At 37.0% G+C, this 19,363-nt stretch overlaps 1 protein-coding gene across 16 annotated transcripts in view; it reads right to left on the bottom strand.

Moving 5' to 3' along the window:
* The window catches only part of LOC106876920 (cyclin-D-binding Myb-like transcription factor 1), a 162,701-nt gene that overhangs the window by 36,022 nt on the left and 107,316 nt on the right, over positions 1–19,363 (bottom strand). For 12 of the 16 annotated variants that reach the window (XM_089351020.1, XM_089351013.1, XM_089351016.1 and 9 more), the window contains exons 11-14: positions 11,339–11,498; positions 10,801–10,869; positions 10,429–10,511; positions 595–747 (exon numbers count right to left, since the gene is read on the bottom strand). In XM_089351020.1, the coding sequence (XP_089207146.1) occupies positions 595–747; positions 10,429–10,511; positions 10,801–10,869; positions 11,339–11,498 (465 nt within the window). The remainder of the gene's footprint in view (positions 1–594; positions 748–10,428; positions 10,512–10,800; positions 10,870–11,338; positions 11,499–19,363) is intronic. The other 4 variants (XM_089351024.1, XM_089351022.1, XM_089351023.1 and 1 more) reach the window with 1 other exon arrangement.

Raw genomic sequence — 19,363 nt, 5'->3', positions numbered from 1 at the left:
TAATGAAAGGGTTAAGAAAGAAAGGATGATTTGCATTTCTATTTTTATTTTGCTATTTCACTTCCAGTCACAATAATATATTATATCTTAAAATTTCCCTCTACTAAGCACTTTATATTTTCTCTCTTTTTCTCTACCTCTTCTAACCATGTAATTTCCATCTTCATGTCTTTAACATTTCTCTCTTTCTCTTCATCTCTCACTTTCACTAACTCTCTCATAATGTAACTGCCTCTCCTACCCATCTCTTTATCTGCCTTTCTTTAACCTCACCACCAGAACATTACCCTTCATTAAATATTGTATCCTAAACATATCTCTTTCTCATTACGTTTCTCTCCCCATCCTACAGCATTTCGTTAATACTTTTCTCTCCCTCTTTTCTCTCATTGACTTTCTCTCTTGCTCTTTGCATCTCCCTTCGACTAATCATGTGATCCATTTGGCCTTATTATGCCTCTTTCTCTACTTCTCTACTCACACTCCTCACATCCCTCTCTCTCACACACACTTTTACTCCACCTCCACTTAACTAACTAAAGTATAACAGGCAAACAAACAAGCAGATAATTATATAGATTGAATTGCATTTACCTGCAGCTTGAACAGGTACAGATATGGAGAATGGATTCTCTGGATTTGTGCTGTTCACACGTGGCAAATCAACTTTGGCTAATCGAAGATTGTTGTTGAGAGGATTCTTTAGTTGAACATTCAGATGTGTCACTTTCAAATAATTCACAAGAGCTGCATAATTAAGATAATTCTATTAAATTCTTTTCAGCTTTGGAAATCAATAAGTTTTATTTTTTTTTTAATATTACAAATAAGCACAATGTAAACTTAACATTTACAAGAAAATACTGTACACTTTTGAAGCAATAATTTAAAAGGTATTTGTTTCTTTTTTAATATAAAGTCACCATAAAAAGTACATCTTCATAATCAGATAGTGATTTGAGATGATGTATAACCAGCTGATGTAGGTATTTCAAGGCTGATTAATGAACTTTCCTCAATAACTGTGGCATGGTTTGGAATGAAAAAATTCAACTATTTAAATAATAAGTCACCAGCCTCAACTACAATTAAACTGAAAGTATATAATTAAAAAGTTTAAAGTGTATTGTCAAGCTAAAACAAACTTAAGGATGCTGACTGCATATTTATTTGATAAAGAGTGGGTTTTATTTCCAGCATGCTCAACATCTGAAATAATAGGGTGAAATATTATGAATAGGGAAAACCAATTTGGTACTGGATGCTCTGGCAAAATACAAAATTTTAAATTTAAATTGTTTGTCTATTTTAAATAATAGTTTTAATATTAAAAAAATGTATTTAGTTTAAATGCAAAGAGTTTTTGAATGAATTAGGAACTTATTAATTTTACCTCTAATTTCAGTTTCAGAAAAATACACATTATATTAGGTGCATTTTAATTGAATAAATTATTGAAATTTTGGATGGCTTAATAAATAATCTTTTAATATATTTTATTTCACATTCTGAAAACTCTGCATGTACATTCTACAAAATTTACATTTACTAAGATGACTTGTCCATAACTAACATTCTTAGTCCATGCTTTATATTTATCTTTATGATGTGTCATTTTAGTTGATTAGTTGAATTCTCTTTCATCTTCAAATATTCGCAGGTTTGTTGGATTGCATGGCATGTCATTTACATTTTCAATGGCCATTTTTTTCTCTTCTGTGATATAGAAAATTTTCAATAAGACTGTTGCAAAACATAAATTTACAGATAACAAATAGATTTCTGAGCTGGTTAGCTGTCCCATTCATGGTCATTCTCAAGGAAATTAAATACTCAGTATGCTTGCTTAAAACTTTTGCAGGTTATACTTGGCTACATTAAATCTTGTAATTCTGGCTTTGTGATGAAGAGTTCTCTCTACAACAGATGGTATCCAGTATTTCTTTTGGCTGCCTTGTCATTCTTTGCCAAATTGTATATGATGACTGCATCATATAATATTCAGGGAGGTTGCAATAAAAGGAATTTCTCATTTTTGGATTCTTTGCATTTTCATGAAAATAAGTTGTGGATTTAGTTGATTGAGCTTGTTGAAGAGCATTTTCTGTATTGTTTAGTTTAAAAATAACTTTTCAATGAAGACATTCTACAGAAGAATTATTTTGATTAATAGGGATTTTGAAAAGTCTGTAACATAATACAAATGACCCAAGGTAATTGCAATTTTCATATTTAACCCTTTAGCATTCAAGTGTAATGCTTACTTATTCACATTGTTTTGAATTAATCATGAAGGCTCTACGAATTTTATAAGGCCAGCATAGAAGAACTTGAAGATCAGCAACCAATGAATAAAAGCTGAAGGAGTATACATTCCAAAAAAGCAGAATTCAAGTGGCATTAGCCAATTCAGACCAATATCACTTCTGAAAGCTGAAGGTAAAATCTTCTCTGCTATGACAGCAAGGTTAACTAAATATCTTACAGAGAATAAGTACTTAGATATGTCAGTTCAGAACAGAGGCACCTGTACAGTGCTGGGTTGTGTAGAACATGCCTCAATGATCTTGGGAGCTAATCCAAAGAGCTAGAGCAGAAAAGAGCAACCTTGATGTGGTATGGCTCAGTTTGGTCCCACACAAGATGATTTAATTAGCTCTTGAGATGTAACACGTTCCAAAGAATATTCGAGAAATGCTGAAGAAATATTTTTGTGGTCTCTCTATGTTATTCACCATGAAAGAGTACACAACTGCCAAGATCAATTTGGAAGTGGGCATAAAAATGGGCTGTGCAATTTTCCCTATGCCCTTTGTGTTGGAAATGGAGGTCATCCTGAAGGCAACAATGGAATGGTTAGTTCCAAAAGAACTTTGGATGTCACCTCTAAAAGCCTTCATGGATGGCAATACATACAGTCCTTCCCACAAAGGAGGATGAAACACACAGGATGCTGAAATGGACAAGGTAGTTGCATCTTCCAGAATGAGGTTCAAACCAAAGAAATCCCAGAACCTCTCTTTGCAGAAAGGGAAATTTGTGGAAACACTTGTGTTTATAGTAGCCAGCCAAAATATCCCAACAGTGGCAGAGGAACCAGTTAAAAGCCTCAGAAGGTGGTATGACAACACCCTGAAAGATATGAAAAGGGGAACCAAAACCAAACAAATGGTGGAAAAAGGTTTGCAGCACTAGAATAGTGGAGGACATGAAGGTCAAAATCAACAAGTACACAGGAAGTGGCTTAGTGTTCCACTAGGTCTTACTGATGTTGCACTCTACTGTTGCCAAGTTCATTGTCAAGGAATACAAATTTGGAAAAGCAAAGCTCTTAACCATGCTAGAAGATTTGAAAGACAAGGTTGTGAGGTCAATCTGGCTCACACTGAAGACAGGCAGGAATTGGAAAGTCTAAGAGGCAATGGATGCAGCAAAGAAAAGCCTTATGATCAGAGAAATAATGGGACACACTCAGGCTAATAGGTAGAGACTGAGCATAAGAAAAATAGAATAGTGGTCAGAGGTTAGGGGAAAGATGAAGAGAGGTCTGATTTTACAGAAGGTGATAAAGGAAGAGTATGCCATAAGAATTCAAAAGACAATACATAGCCAACAGAGCCAGTGGACAATGTAGGAAGGTGCACTCCAGAAGTGTCTCACCTGGAATGACTTGTAGTGCATAGCACCTCTTAGAATAATTTTTATCTCCAGATTTGTCTATGATCTCCTGCTTTTGAATTTAAACCTAGTGAAGTAGGGCAAATCAGATAATCCTAAGTTCCCACTTTGCTGGAGTAGACAATGACACACATTCTGAGCTGCTGCAGAGTTGCACTAGCCTAAGGAAGATGCAAATGGGGGAACAATCAAATGTTTAAGGAGATCATACATGTAATGAATAAAGCAATAGTAAAACCAGAATTTCCAACAACAGCCAGAGACAGAAAATCATGGCCAGGAACAGCTATGCTATACGAGGAATGGGAATGGATCTTTTGGCTGGTGTGGAGGACTAGGAGTGCTCAGCAGACCTCCCAGGATCAACAGAACAATAAGACATCATCAGGACAAGTGGTTTGAGGATGGATATTGTACTCCCTTACAGTTTATTAAAACAACTGATTTTGATTGAACTCACTGGGCCATTTGAAAGTAGAATAGAAGAGGCATACAAGATCAAAACTGAAAAATACACCAGTCTGACCAACAGCCTAAGGTAAGCAAACTTTTGATTCACAGTTCTCGCTATAGAGCTTGGAGCCAGAGGTTTTGTGGGTAAATCTGCTTACAATCTAACGAAACAACTTTCAGTCTCAGGGAAGAACGGGACCAAAGCCCTAAAAATAATACCAGAGACAGTGGAGAGATGTTCCAGCTGGATCTGGTTGAGGAGGAACAAAAAACTATCTCCATACCAATTGAAGGCAATATTTTTGGATTTTAACACTAAGGGAAGTAACTCTGAGTGAGTCAATGTGATAGTGCTAACATTTTACTACTACGATGACAACCAATGTTATTTCTTAAGTATAAGTTTGAAAGCTGAGTCAACAGAGAGGAATTACAACTAGATGAAATCTTCAAGTAGTTTTGATGCACAAATCTCAGATATCCAAGTGGCTAAAAAGTGTCAGCAGAAGGGCACCCAGGAGTCATGACCTGGATGCAGCATGGCTTCTGTAGAGTGTAAGTTAAGGGCTGAAACATTTGTCTAAGTGGGTCTTTTTTTCTGAAGACCTTTTGCTGTTCAGCTCTCTCGAGAGTTTCTTACCACTATACAGATAGTTGGTAGCTTTGACAGATATGTACCATTCAATAATGATGCAGGCTTTTAAGTCACTGAAAGAATTGCAAGGAACTATATGTCAATTGCCATTTCAATGTCTCTATTCTGAACTAACACGTTAGCAGTATGACCACTTTCAGTTGGATTTCACCAATGATACAATGAACAACAGTCTCCAACACTAGGTGTTTGTGAATAGAACCTACACGAGTAATTCTTGCTGCATTTTCCATATAATATGCAAGGTTCATGAATCATGTACTTCATCAAACTCTAAAAACCAACTATGCATTATTTGAAAAGAGTTCAGCAGAGACAATTTAGTCAATTTCTTGTCATATTTTGGGATGTTTTTTTTTTATAATTATAAAAAAATTATAAGATAAACATCTTTTCTGAAATTCAATTGTGCTCACATGCCTCATTAATTTTCCAAAAATACTAGACTTGAAGTCTTGTAGAACTTGCTGCTGCTTCACTTAGAAAACTTCAGGAGTTATATCAAGACAATCTCTACTGGTTTTATCTGCATTGAGTTCTCTTGTAATTTCTTCTCACTTTTCATTGCAAATAAAAATCACAATTAATGAAGGTTCTTTTTCAATTTTTTTTTTCTTTTATGATAGCCATCATGTCTTGGTACTACTTTACCATATATTTTGGACAACCCATTTTGGGGAAAGTATCATCTTCCAGTCTGATTAGCACAGCCTGCAAGCCACCAGACCATTATACAGATCTCATATAGCCAGTTTTGAATACACAGCAAATGAGCAAATAAGACTTTGGTACAATGGTCTACACAAAACTACTAGAATAGATATATTCACAATATATTATCCCAAAAGAATGAAATTAAAGATATGTAACTTTTCCAAACTTTTCTAAACTTTGGTTTAGTATATTGAGTTGCCCTCTAGCTAAGCCACTAAGAAATATATATGGACACGTCATAGGGATCATAGGGTTGATGAGTTGCTAAATATTTGGAGACATTGTTCTCTACTCAATTTGATGTGTTTCCTTGCCATTATCAGGAATCAATACAGCAACCTCATGTAAACAAGTTATACATTCTTGAGTGTTTACCATCTGGGTTTTTGTCAGTATATAGCCCAATAGAAAGTATTTTCTGGTATCAATTTGTTCTTGAATAAATAGGAATGATAGTAAATAAGTGCTTCTTAAAACTATCACAGAATGAACCATACATAAAATAAAAGTATCTTTCATTTTCTGCAACCATTCTCAAATTTGTTCTTCAGAATCATAAATGTAAGTTTGTAGACTGGATAGTGCATCAATAATAGTATTTCTTGGCGCTCAAAAGAATCTATTAACTCCATGCATTCTGTAAATGAAAAGGAATGTAGCATCATTCACTTTCATTTTACACTCAACCAAGCACTGAATGTTGAATGTTTCTTCTCAAATATTTTGTTTTGTTGAATTAAGTATGAACAAATGATATAGTAAATCAGATCAATCTGGTACTTCTAGAAGTATTAAACCATATTTTACAGCAAATACCATAATCAGAATAGGACAATATTTCTCCAGGACACTTTCCTATGAATGTTGGTATGTTATGAAGCCACAACTCTGACAGGTTACATTGACAGCTACTGATATGACTGAGTCAATATCATGCTGTCTTGCAACATTGACTATCCTTATTTGCTTGTTTCATCAATTAATTATATTCTGAGCTCTTAGTTGCTGGTATACTTGACAATGTTGTTCAGGATCTTGATCTAAAATCTGTTCAGGCTGTTTTTGAATAAGATTTGCTGTTCTATGATGTTCAGTATTTTGTGCAAACAGAAGTTCTTGCTGCTCTCAAGAAACTTACTATCATGCTGCTTTATTTTGTTCAGCATTTTGAGCCACAATATGTTCTTGTTGATTTGAAGGAAGTTGTGGCTGTGCTTCTCTATGTTGTTCAGAATTTTGTGCAATTTGTCTCCTTGTTTATTGCTGTATTCTAGCTGCTTCTCTGCAAGACATTTTGCATTGCTAATTCATATTTGGTCAAATAAAATATGCTTGAACAAACGGATATTACATTAGAGAGGAATAAGAAAAATTATGAAATCTAAGTGAATCCAATGCTTGTTCTGGCTGTATATAACATGTTTCTTTTTACTTTTTATATATTGGTTTTTAAAAAAACTTTTCCTATGAACATTAATGCAAATGAATATTGATTATTTTCTTATTACGTTATTTTAGAATTTGAAATATTTTTAACTATAATTAATATATATTACATGCATAATAAAGAATATTTTGTTTTTGGTATTATAAATGGCAAAAATTATTTTACTTGTTATTTTTTGCATTAGTCTCATAAATACACACATACTTAATGTAACATACACATCACACTTTGCATAGTGAAAGTTCTGTTATCATTATTATCAGGTCATCCCATAAGTTCTGTCTGATTTTATCTGTTTTAAAATTGAATTTAATAGTACTTTAGAATATCTAATGGAATTAAAATTTATTTTTATGCATTTGTGTACATTTAAACTAATCAAATATTATTTTACAGAATAATAGAATTAAAATTTTTTTGACTAAAACCCTTTCTCACATGGAAGTATCCAAAGAACATTTGAGGCACATAATGCTTTATGAGTACAAAAAAGGAAACTCTGCAGCCAAAGCGACTCAAAACATACACTCAGTTTATGGGAAAGAATGCTTGAATGAAAGAACTTGCAGAAGATGGTTTGCAAAATTCAGAAGTGGAGATTTCAGCCTTGAAGATGAAGATACAACAGGACATCAAGTTCAGTTTGATGATAAGCTCCTTGAGGCATTACTTGAAGAAAATCCTGCATTATCAGTTGAAGAATTGGCAATAAAGCTTAGTTCAAACTATACAACTGTTCATCGTCATCTTCAACAACTTGGAAAGGTTCCTAAACTTGGAAAATGGGTGTCTCATGAATTGTCCGAAAGCAGCTGCAAATCCTGAGTTGACATCTGCTCTTCTCTCCATTCTCGTGAACTCATTTCACCCTTTCTGGATAGACTTGTGACTGGTGACGAAATGCTAAATGTTATAAACAGTGGATTGGAAAAGGGAAAAAGCTCAATCACAACTGAGAAGGGAACTTTGTGGGAAAAAGGTTTTTCTCTCTATCTGGTGAGATTGCAAAGGAGTAATTCACTTTGAATTGTTGCCACCTAATGCAACAATCAATGCTCAAGTCTACTGTCAGCAATTAGAGTGTTTGAACCAAGCTTTGAAGAAAAAAAGACTCGCTTTAGTGAATCGAAAAGGAGTGATGTTTCATCAGGACAATGTGCGACCCTACACTGCAAAGATCACATCACAGAAGATCGAAGAGCTTGGTTGGGAAAAAATTCCTCATCCACCTTATTCTCCTAACCTTGCTCCTTCAGACTACCATTTGTTTTGTAGTTTACAGAATCATTTGGGGGACATAACTTTCGCAAGCCAGGGGGAGGTCGAAACTGAGATTTCAGAGTTCTTCACTTTGAAACCAAAAGAGTTTTACATTGATGGGATTAAAAAGCTTGTAAATAGATGGAAGGAAGTCATAGATAATCATAACATTTGATCACTTGTTTTTTTAATTCAAAATTCGGACAGAACTTATGGGATGACCTGATACAATGTGTCTTTATGGCTGATTTGAAGGAGACTTGGCAGCTATTTCTAGAAGGTGAATGTTCGTAATATTTCTTGCAGATGACTTTCAACTAGAATCATCATCATTGTTTTAATGTCCACCTTTTCATACTTGCATGTTTCTAATGGAATTTGTTGAGGTAGATTTTCTACAGCTAGTTGCCCTTCCTCTCACTAAACCTCACCTGTTTCTAAGCTAGGTAATATTTTCCCATGACTAGACATGTTTTTAACAGAAAACTGGAAACAGACAACATAGCTTGTATGATGGTGATGCCTGTTTACAACCATCACATGATGTCAAAACAAGGGTACACCTAACACACATATAATTACTTTGTCCATAATACTAACATGACATTTCAGAGAAATATCTTAGATAAAGCTTTCATACACATAAACAAAGTGGTAAATGATAAGCTTCAGTGAACTGTTTTCTTTTATGATATTTTCATGGCATTCTTGTTGTATATAAGCAAATATTTAAGTGGAAAATATACTTATCTCATGAATAGCAGAAGTAACTCAACTGACTGTAGGCTTTAGTAAATCTGCCCTGATTTTTATTGCTGATTTTCTTTCTCTGTCCAGAGAGGGACATGAAGGATGGATGTCAAGTGAAATGGGTCTGGGTATAGAGAAAGAGAAAAAGATGGAAAATGCAGTTCTGTTCTCATGTAAATTCAGCAGCAGACTACTGCAGTTAGGCCAGTGACAGAGAGATGACAGGTGGTGGGAAAGTTTGAAGAGCCCTTTCCCTGTGAGTTTTGCAGTCCTCAGATCAATCTTTACTACTTTGTTTCATGTCTTCCTGTGTCTCTCTCTTCCATAAGCTCCATCTATATTAAGTGATGAATACTTCTATCTATATACAGTTGTCCTCAACAAACACATCACATATCAGCACAACCATTTTTCTTGTACACTACACTTAATTCCACTTATGCCCAATTTTTCTCTCAACACATTTGTACTTTGTTGTTCATGAAAACTTACACTGCACATAAAATGCAGCATGTTAATTTCCAATCTTTGCAAGTCTTCTGCATTCAAGAATCATGCTTCACAGTTCTAACACAAGAACGCAGCATCACAGTTCTAACACAAGCATCATTCAGTCTGTTCTTTCCTCTGAGGAAAAAGATATTAGTTGTCAGCAGTGGTAGTAGCTTCCATAACTTTCTGCAACCTGTTCTTACCTTAGCCACTAAACTTTCAGAGCATCTGCCGCTCCTGCTAATTTTATCTCCTAAGTAACAAAAGCTACCAACAACTTCACTTGAACCATCTGGGACTTAAGAGAATCTATTTCTCATAGTATATATTACTCCAGTGCATCTGGCACATAAAAAGGCTTACATTTTCTGTTAGTTTGCCTGTGATTCCACTGTACTTCTTTTGTATTTATAGCTTACATTGGCTATAGCGCATGGAGTTTATACTGACTCTTTTTCTGCAGATTATACCTGAATATACCAGGGTCTTTTCTTTCCTACTTACTAAATAATCTCTGTTAAGCTTACTTTGTGGCCTCTCAATTCTAGGTTTAGCTGGATATGTAAAAAACATTTTAAAACCTACAAAATGAGATTATTTGATAATTTAAAGATGAAGTAGGTGCTAAAACAAACCCATTATTTTTCAATAATTAAAAATACAGTCAGTACCCTTTTATAATTAAATTATCAATCTTCATCACCTGCACCACTTAATGTTTTTATAAACATTTCTACACAGTAAATTAGCTTCCTAAGGCCAATAATGGTAGATACTAAACTTCCAACAAAAAAAAAGTTTAGAATTGTCTCATTTGTTAATCACTGTTATGGTGATTGCTAATGGTGAAAACACTGGAAATAATCCACAAAAGACTGACACAGCAATACTTTTCCAGACACCTAGATGTTGTTGTTTCAAGGTATTCTTCAAAAGGATTAAAGGACTAAAGAAATATAAATAAGACAAATATAATTACCAGAAAATGAGAGTACTTGATAGTCAGGGACATGCCTTTTTAGAGACCACCACTTGCCTCGCAGCCATTGTGGGGACCGAACACTAAGTAATAACAGGAATAAAAACAATTATAATGAAAGTACAGAATGTATATATTGCTTACCTTGTTTAATGGGATTTATAATCGAAAGTTCCAAAGCAACGAGAATTGACTACATAACAATTTTTAAGGTATTTAGAAAAACAAAGATATCATTTGATGAAGAAATTATGACAAAACTGCAACTCAGAAACTCTATAGCATTGTAACGAGGTTATTATAGCAATATAATTTGAATATTTAGATAGTGAAATCTAATACTATACTATTCAAACAATGGTGGAAAATTACCTGGGCCAATCTTTGGCTAATTCATTCCAATCAATTTGTGTTTCATCTGTTACAGATGATGATGACATCCTGTATAAAAATTTTTAAAAATCTCTGAAATCTTTTGCATTACTTTTAGTTGTTCAAGATTGATTTTATGTTTGTTCACAAGCTACTTCATCACAACAGCAAATATAAACAATAACTATACAAATGACAAATATAGAAGCAATATAATGAAAACCTTTATGCTTAACATGGCTCTAAGAAACAACCTTAACCTTTTTGTCACCACACTTTTGTTGAAATACAGTCTTCATTTCAATTAATTTAAAAAATAAAGAATTTATATATAAAAAAAACAAAAACTTTGTCATTATTAAGATAGTATTTGAAACATAAATTAGTATGAAATTCTGATGGAAGGGTTTAATTAAGATCACTTTAAAACAAGGAGGCAGTTTCAGGCAGATTAGTATCAAAAAGATTAAGAATGTATTATGCTCAAAACAAATAATTTCAAAATGTAACTTTTACTTTCAAATTAAGTAAAACTTACTTTAATATTAAGTTGATATCATCAAGTCTTGTCCATTCAGCACCTCCTTGCTGTTTCCAGTTAAGATAGTTCAACCACTTGGTACGGCACTGTTTCTCAGATCTTGTACCAACCCTTTCAGAAACAGCAGCCCATGATAAACCATGGGTAATATTCTCACCTTTCCAAAGTAAATAAATAATATTACCATTATTATCTCGTCAAGCTTGCTTGGACAAAATATTACAATGACCTCTAATTTAGGTACAAGGCCAGCAATTTTGAGATATGTAATCCTTTAGCATTCAGCTTTCTCTGTCAAATGTAATATTTATTATATATTCACATTGTTTTGAATTAATCATGCATTACATTGTAGCTTCAAGGTTTTGATGATGTGATTGGTTATTTTTACAATGACATTGTAGGGTAGGTGCAAAAGACTGGATGTGGCCAGTTTGAACATAAAACAGGTAGAAAATTTGGGTTGGATATGGCCAGATTCAATACTAAAGGGTTAAATCTGGTATCTTATTTTATCAAACCTGGAAAGACAAAAGGCAAAGTTAACCTCAGTGAGATTTGAACTCAAAGAAAGAAATAGATAATTACATCAATTCCACTACTTGACTGATATTTTATTTTATCAACTCCCAAAAGATGGAAAGAATAAGCTGATCTCAGCAACATTTGAACTCTGAAGAGAAAGAGCTGGAAAACTTTCATTTCAAATCTTGCCAAAATAATTTTGCCTTTGATCCTTTCAAAGTTGATAAAGTAACACCATCATCATCATTTAACGTCCCGCGTGGGCTGGACAATTTGAGCTGGCTATGAAGAAGACTGCACGAGGCTTCTGTGTCTATTTTGGCATGTTTTTTTATATAGTTAGATACCCTTTCTAACACCAACCAGTCGAAGTCAGTTTTGGCATGGTATTTACAGCTGGATGCCCTTCCAAATGTGAACCACATTATGTTATGGACTGGATGCTTTTTATGTGGCATCAGCACTGGCAGGGTCACCAAGTAACCTGTAAGACAAAGATCCTTTGAAAGGGGAGGGGGCATTGAAGGAGGTGATCTTGTGCCAGATGATGAAAGGTTAGGACAAAAACAGGTGTGTTGCTGTAGAGTAGATACATGGTTACCTAGCCAGAGGAAGAGAGCAAGAGAAAGAGAGACAGAGTGGAAGAGAGTAGGGGAGAGATGGTGGCAAAGTGCCAAGGCATACTTACAAGGAATGGATCAGAATATAAATGGTAGAGTAGAGCAAGAGAGAGATAGATAGTGGCGAAATGCCTGGGTATACTCTCAGGGTATGGGGTTCAGAATATAAATGGCAGGGTATTGCCCAAGGTGTGTGAGTAGGGAGTAGAGACTTCACATGGATGCAAGAACTGGGGAAGATGCAGTGACTGGTGAAATCTGGGTATATAGAGGGGGTGGGGGACTACAGGATAGCAATGATAGAGTAAGCAGAGCAGTGGGGACAGAATTAGGGAGCAAGAGATAAGCATAATGCATGAAAAGAGGAAATGTGAGGAAGAGAAGAGATGCATTGACTTATTGGGGTAGGGTATGTGATAAGTTTTTGTGATATGTGAGTAGAAAACAGTGTTTCTATAACTCAGTTTCACTGAAGTGGGTGAGTCTTCTCAAGAACCTCATATCACCAGACATCTCAGTCCATTGTCATCTCCTCCGTGAGGCCTAATATCCTGAAATTGATCCCCACTACTTCATCCTGTGTCTTCCACTTTGACAGGTGCCACCCATTTTCAGCAATCAGCATTTCTCTGTACAGCTGTCTACATTCATATGCATCACGTGTTCAAATCAACATAGCCTTCTCTCTTGCATGCTGCATCTGATTTCTCCTATCCCCAACTTTTGTCTTAACACATTTGCACTTTGTCTTACATGCACACTGATGTTGCACATCCAACAGAGCATACTGCATTCACTCCTCTCTAGTCTAGGCATGCCTTCTGGATTCAGAGCCCATGTCTCACTACATGGAGTATAACCATTTGTACACAGGCATCATGCAATCTACCTTTCACTCTGAGAGAGATTCCTTTTGTTGCTAACATAGGTAATAACTCTCTGAACCACCTCCATCCTATTCTTGTTCTAGAAACAATACTTTTAGAACATTGTCCACCATTGCTAATTTGGTCACCTATGTAACAGAAACTATCTATTACCTCAAGAGAGCCTCCTGAGCACTTGAGAGAGTCTAAGTCCAGTGTGTCCTTAGTGCTTATTGTTCCTGCTTATCTGCATATATGAAGATGACTTTATCTGTGATTCCACTGCACCTCTTATGTGTCCATATTGAGCAAGACCATTTACTTGACAGAAAGAAACCCTTATCTGTTTTCTTGCAAACAACAACTTTGGTCTTTATTAGGTTAACTTTAAGGCTCTTTGATTCCAGGTTTTGCTTTCATACCTGGAATTTCTTCTCCAATTCTGCTACAGATTCCACAATAAGAGCAAGGTCATCAGCATAGAATAGTTCCCACAGGCATCCAATCCAGTTTTGAATTCCTCAGTTATAGCCTGGAGGACTATGATGAATAGGAATGGACTGAGAACTGAACCCTGGTGAACCTTTGCTTGTACACTAAATTCATCACTGTATATTCATGACCAACTCTCACCATACTGACAACACTGCTGTACATGGCTTGTATAGCCCTAACAAGCCACTCCTCTACTCCTAACTTCCTTAGAGAATACAAGATAACAAAATGAGGGACTTTGTCAAAAACTTTTTCCAAGTCGATGAAAGCCAAGTACAATTGTTTACTTTTGGCCAAATACTTTTCCTGCAGCTGTCTTCCTAGGAAGATGTCAAACTGCATCTCAGTTTAAACCTATTTCTAACCAATTGAGCTATAAATCACCCTGTAATGTTCATCACACAAACCAGCAGTTTAATACCTCTGTAGTTGTTTATATTTAAGGCATCACTTTTACCCTTGTAGCAACTAACTATAATACTACTACACTAGTCATTGGGGATGACGCCTTCCTGAATAACCTGATTAACTATACAAGTGACTAGGCTGTATCCTACACCACCAAATATTTTAATCATCTCAGCAGTGATTCTTGATGGTCTAAGGGCTTTCCTGTCTTCATATCTTTAACTGCCTTATCTATTATACTGCTGTCAACTCTGGTGGCTGGTCCCTCAGTTGGTTCAATATTTGAAACTCTCCTTTTCCCATGCATTTTCCACATTTAGCAACCTTTCATAGTGGCACTTCCATGCATCTTTTTTTACTGAGTCACTAAGTGCAAATATACCATTATCTATTCATGCACATTTCTTCCCCAGCACATCCCTATTCTCTCTGATACACTGCTTTGTGATCCTGAATACCTCATGCTATAAAACATTGGCAAAGCTCTTACCCTCTGCTATTCCTTAATTGATTAAATCATCTGTGGGCTGACTTAATTGACAGTTCCTTTCCTCACAGATTTTTGGCCTTGTCCCTACATTGTTGTTGTTGTTAGTAGTAGTAGTAGTAGTAGTAGTAGTGGTGATGATGATGATGATGATAATAATAATAGTAATAATAATAATAATAATAATAATAATAATAATAATAATAGTAATGCTTTCTTTATTAATCACCTAGAGTTCACAAAAACATTGGGAATGGTACAGGACAATACAATGTGCTGGCATGTAAAAAGTAAAAATTAGTAAAACAAGATTATAATAATGAATAATTCCTCTGAAGAAGATTTCTTACAGCTGTTCATGGAGACCCCACAAAACCTTGGTCACTCTAACCACAAAAGCAAGTGCCCCCTTCACATTGTTCTTCTCCAACCTACAGGCACATGCCTTGAGTAGGCTCATTCATGCAATATTCACCAATCTCTTAACAAAATTGTTGGAAGGCAGCACTTCCCTCTCTATTCTCAGTTTTTCTTTCAAGTGAAACTTGAAAAAGTTGATAAGTACTTGGCTAAAGAGAAAAGTATCTGTCTTCAGCCTTTTCAATCTGGTCCACCACATTACCTCTTTTGATAAGGACCCCAGACAAAAAAAAAGAAAACTGTCTACCCTTCCTGGCCAAAGGAAGGCAGCAAGACAATCTTCACAATGGATTCAACTGAAAGCTAGATTCACCCTACATGTGACAGCAGATGTTTGACATAAACCTACAAGTCAGCAATTCTTGGGAGCATGCAAAACAGTTTTATTGATGACGGCACTTCCATGCCTGTAAAGTTTATCCTGAACAGACAATGCTTCTGACAACACTGCTAAGCGAAGGATTTCTGGAAATTATCCAAAGGCCCCTGCCCTAAAGTCCTCCAGAACAAATCAGCCAATTGATTCTCATTGATGTCCAAAGTCTCTCTGAGAATGTTGTTGCACTTGCCTGCAACTAACCTTCTATGATGCCAAAGTGGAACTTCCACCAACCGAATTGCCTGACTAGCAGAAGACTGTGAGCGCCTGAGGATACTCTAGGTTTCAGGTGCCCTGCCCCAGTCTATGCTTGATCCAGGACTGCAGCTCAGCTAAAGAGATAAGCTGTGGAGAATCCTGTTTGACAAATAGTGACCACACCTGCTCACTGTCAAGGAAACACTGGAGATATCATAGTCTCTGTGCATGTCTGCATATCAGCAGCCATGGCAAGCCCAGCCCTCCATTCAGCTGGGTTTTTAAATGCAAATGGAGCACCTGAACAATGGAATGCATCCCTTCCACAGAAAGTGAAAGAGTATATGTTCCAATTTAGCAAGATATAAACAGGGGCAAGTCACGATGGCCAAGCAGTAGCATATGATGGCGGCAATGTAAGCAGTCTCATGCATTTCTGGATTAGATTGGCTACCCTGTTTGTCACCTCAACCCAGTTCTGGAGATCTGGACCAAACCATCTCCTGAGCAATTTAACTGGTCCCTCTGTCCAGCAAGCCATGACATTATTAGACAGCATGGACCTACCTCTCCAGGTGCCTAGCTACAGGTCCACTGACTTTTCTTGGTTAATTTTCACTCCTGTCACCACATCATTTCTTTTAAGGCAATGCTGACTAGGTCAGGTCTATGTGCTTGGTGTTTGACACTATGGTTGTAATATTACCTGTGTATGCTACACTCTCTGAGTGGTTGGCGTTAGGAAGGGCATCCAGCTGTAGAAACTCTGCCAAATTAGATTGAAGCCTGGTGTTGCCATCCGGTTTCACCAGTCCTCAGTCAAATCGTCCAACCCATGCTAGCATGGAAAGCGGACGTTAAACGATGATGATGATGATGATGATGATGATATGCTGTCATGGTTCTCCCATGACCTATATCATATGGGATGCCTCTCACTACATCCAATTTTCGCAGTAGTGGATTTAAAGTCAATACATACAGAAGAGACAAGAAAAGACAATCCTTAACAGATTAAGTGTATGATGCTGAATGGTTTTGATAAGTATTCATACACCTGAACTACTGAGCAGATGTTGCTGTATGTTGTAGCAATCCAGCCACAGTAAACAAGACCAAAACTGGCTACTGTGAGAAAGGCTGTAAAGTATTGGTGATCAACCCTATTAAAAGCTTTAGACTGATCCAAATTGACCAGGGCCCCACTAATGCCAACTTCTTTACCCACCATTGTCTATGATTTGTTGCATGATGTGGTAGTTGTTGTGGATGGATCTGCTTGGGATAGCACATCATCAATCAGTTTTTCAACAAGTGCCAATCTCCTTGTAAACACCTGGCCAAAATCTGCACTCAGCAACATTATGGGCCTAAAACTTTCTATTTGATACCCCTTGTTTGGGTCCTTTCTTGGCAGTACCACCACTCCTCGACCCAAAGAACTAGGAATTCTCCTGTCCTACTAAAAGGTCGCAAACAAGTCTGACATATAAAAGTAAAGCACATGGGGCAGATCATCCAAACCAGTGCACGACCATGTGTAGATGAAAATGGCACCCCGCTTGTGAACCTTGATTATAACAGATATATGGACGGTGTGGATTGGCTGAACCAGATGATGAGTTATTATCTGGTTGGTAGACCGGGTAATAAATGGTGGCGATACCTGGTTTGGTATATAGTAAATATGAGCATTGTAAATGTATTTATATTATATACCAAATCAGGAGGGACTTACAAGCGGTGTGACCATCTGCAGTTCTGAGCAGCTGTAGCAACGCAGTTGAGGGCAGGTTATTCCTCCAAAAAAAAAATAACTCCAGGAAGGAAAAGCAAAGCCTGCCAGAGAGATATCCCTCTGAGTTAAATCGATCTACATAAATTAGAAAAAAATAGGGGGTCGCAAAAGGCAGTGCCGTGAATGTCTACATCAACAAAGAAAAACTCCCACTGGATGGCCAGTTGAAACTTCTTTCCAATGTGCATTCTGTAAAGGTGCAGTATGTAGAGTGGGATGTTTTACAACTTTCCATAATAGAAATATTGTGTGAATATTGTATATATATGTATGATTAGATTACTTTTTTATTTGTTTCAGTCATTTGACTGTGACCATACTGGAGCACCGCCTTTAGTTGCGCAAATCGACCCCAGGATTTATTCTTTGTAAGCCTAGTACTTATTCTATCGGTCTCTTTTGCTGAACCGCTAAGTTATGGGGACATAAACACACCAGCATCGGTTGTCAAGCGATGTTGGGGGGGACAAACACAGACACACAAACATAAACACATACATACATACATACATATATATATATATATATATATGTTAAATCTCTGAACGAGGTATTAACAGTAACTGCACAATAAAGTGAAGTATATTTGCCATTTAAATGTGGCTGACCCCTAAGGGTGGATGTTACTGTTGCTTTTAGCCCCAGGAGAACATCTCCTCCAGCTGGCTTATCGACACACATCTGTGTCCTGTCTATTTTTGCCAAGGGAAGTTATCCCTCCCATCTTGGTCTGCGATACGTACGGACCCGAGTTTCAAGGTTATTTCCCTTCTTCAGCGTACGATAATCGCCGACCTTCGATGAGAAGGACAATCTCTTGGCAAAATATAAGTCTTTTTCCAGTGAAGTTATTCACTGATATCGAAAAAGTGAAAACAAGCAATGTTAAATCTCTGAACGAGTTATTAACAGTAACTGCACGATAAAGTGAAGTATATTTGCCATTTAAATGTGGCTGACCCCTAAGGGTGGATGTTACTGTTGCTTTTAGCCCCAGGAGAACATCTCCTCCAGCTGGCTTATCGACACACATCTGTGTCCTGTCTATTTTTGCCAAGGGAAGTTATCCCTCCCATCTTGGTCTGCGATACGTACGGACCCGAGTTTCAAGGTTATTTCCCTTCTTCAGCGTACGATAATCGCCGACCTTCGATGAGAAGGACAATCTCTTGGCAAAATATAAGTCTTTTTCCAGTGAAGTTATTCACTGATATCGAAAAAGTGAAAACAAGCAATGTTAAATCTCTGAACGAGTTATTAACAGTAACTGCACGATAAAGTGAAGTATATTTGCCATTTAAATGTGGCTGACCCCTAAGGGTGGATGTTACTGTTGCTTTTAGCCCCAGGAGAACATCTCCTCCAGCTGGCTTATCGACACACATCTGTGTCCTGCCTATTTTTGCCAAGGGAAGTTTTGAGCGGGATCATTGCCAGTGCCCCTGGACTGGCTCATGTGCGGGCGACACATGAAATCTTTCGAGCGAGATTGTTGCCGGTGCCCCTGGGCCAGCTTCTGTGCGGGTGACACATGAGGTTTTTCAAGCGAGATCGTTGCCGGTGCCCCTGGACTGGCTCTTGTGCGGGTGACACATGAAATGTTTTGAGCGGGACGGGATCGTTGCCAGTGCCCCTGGACTAGCTCATGTGCGGGCGACACATGAAATCTTTCAAGCGGGATCGTTGCCAGTGCCCCTGGATTGGCTCATGTGAGGGCGACACATGAAATATTTCCGAGCGGGATCATTGCCGGTGCCCCTGGGCTGGCTCTTGTGCGGGCGACACAAGAGGTTTTTCGAGTGAGATCGTTGCCGGTGCCCATGAAC

This window comes from Octopus bimaculoides, chromosome 4, assembly GCF_046866305.1.
Source record: "Octopus bimaculoides isolate indiv1 chromosome 4, ASM4686630v1, whole genome shotgun sequence".
NCBI lineage: Eukaryota > Metazoa > Mollusca > Cephalopoda > Octopoda > Octopodidae > Octopus > Octopus bimaculoides.
This window is presented reverse-complemented; position numbering and strand designations above follow the sequence as displayed.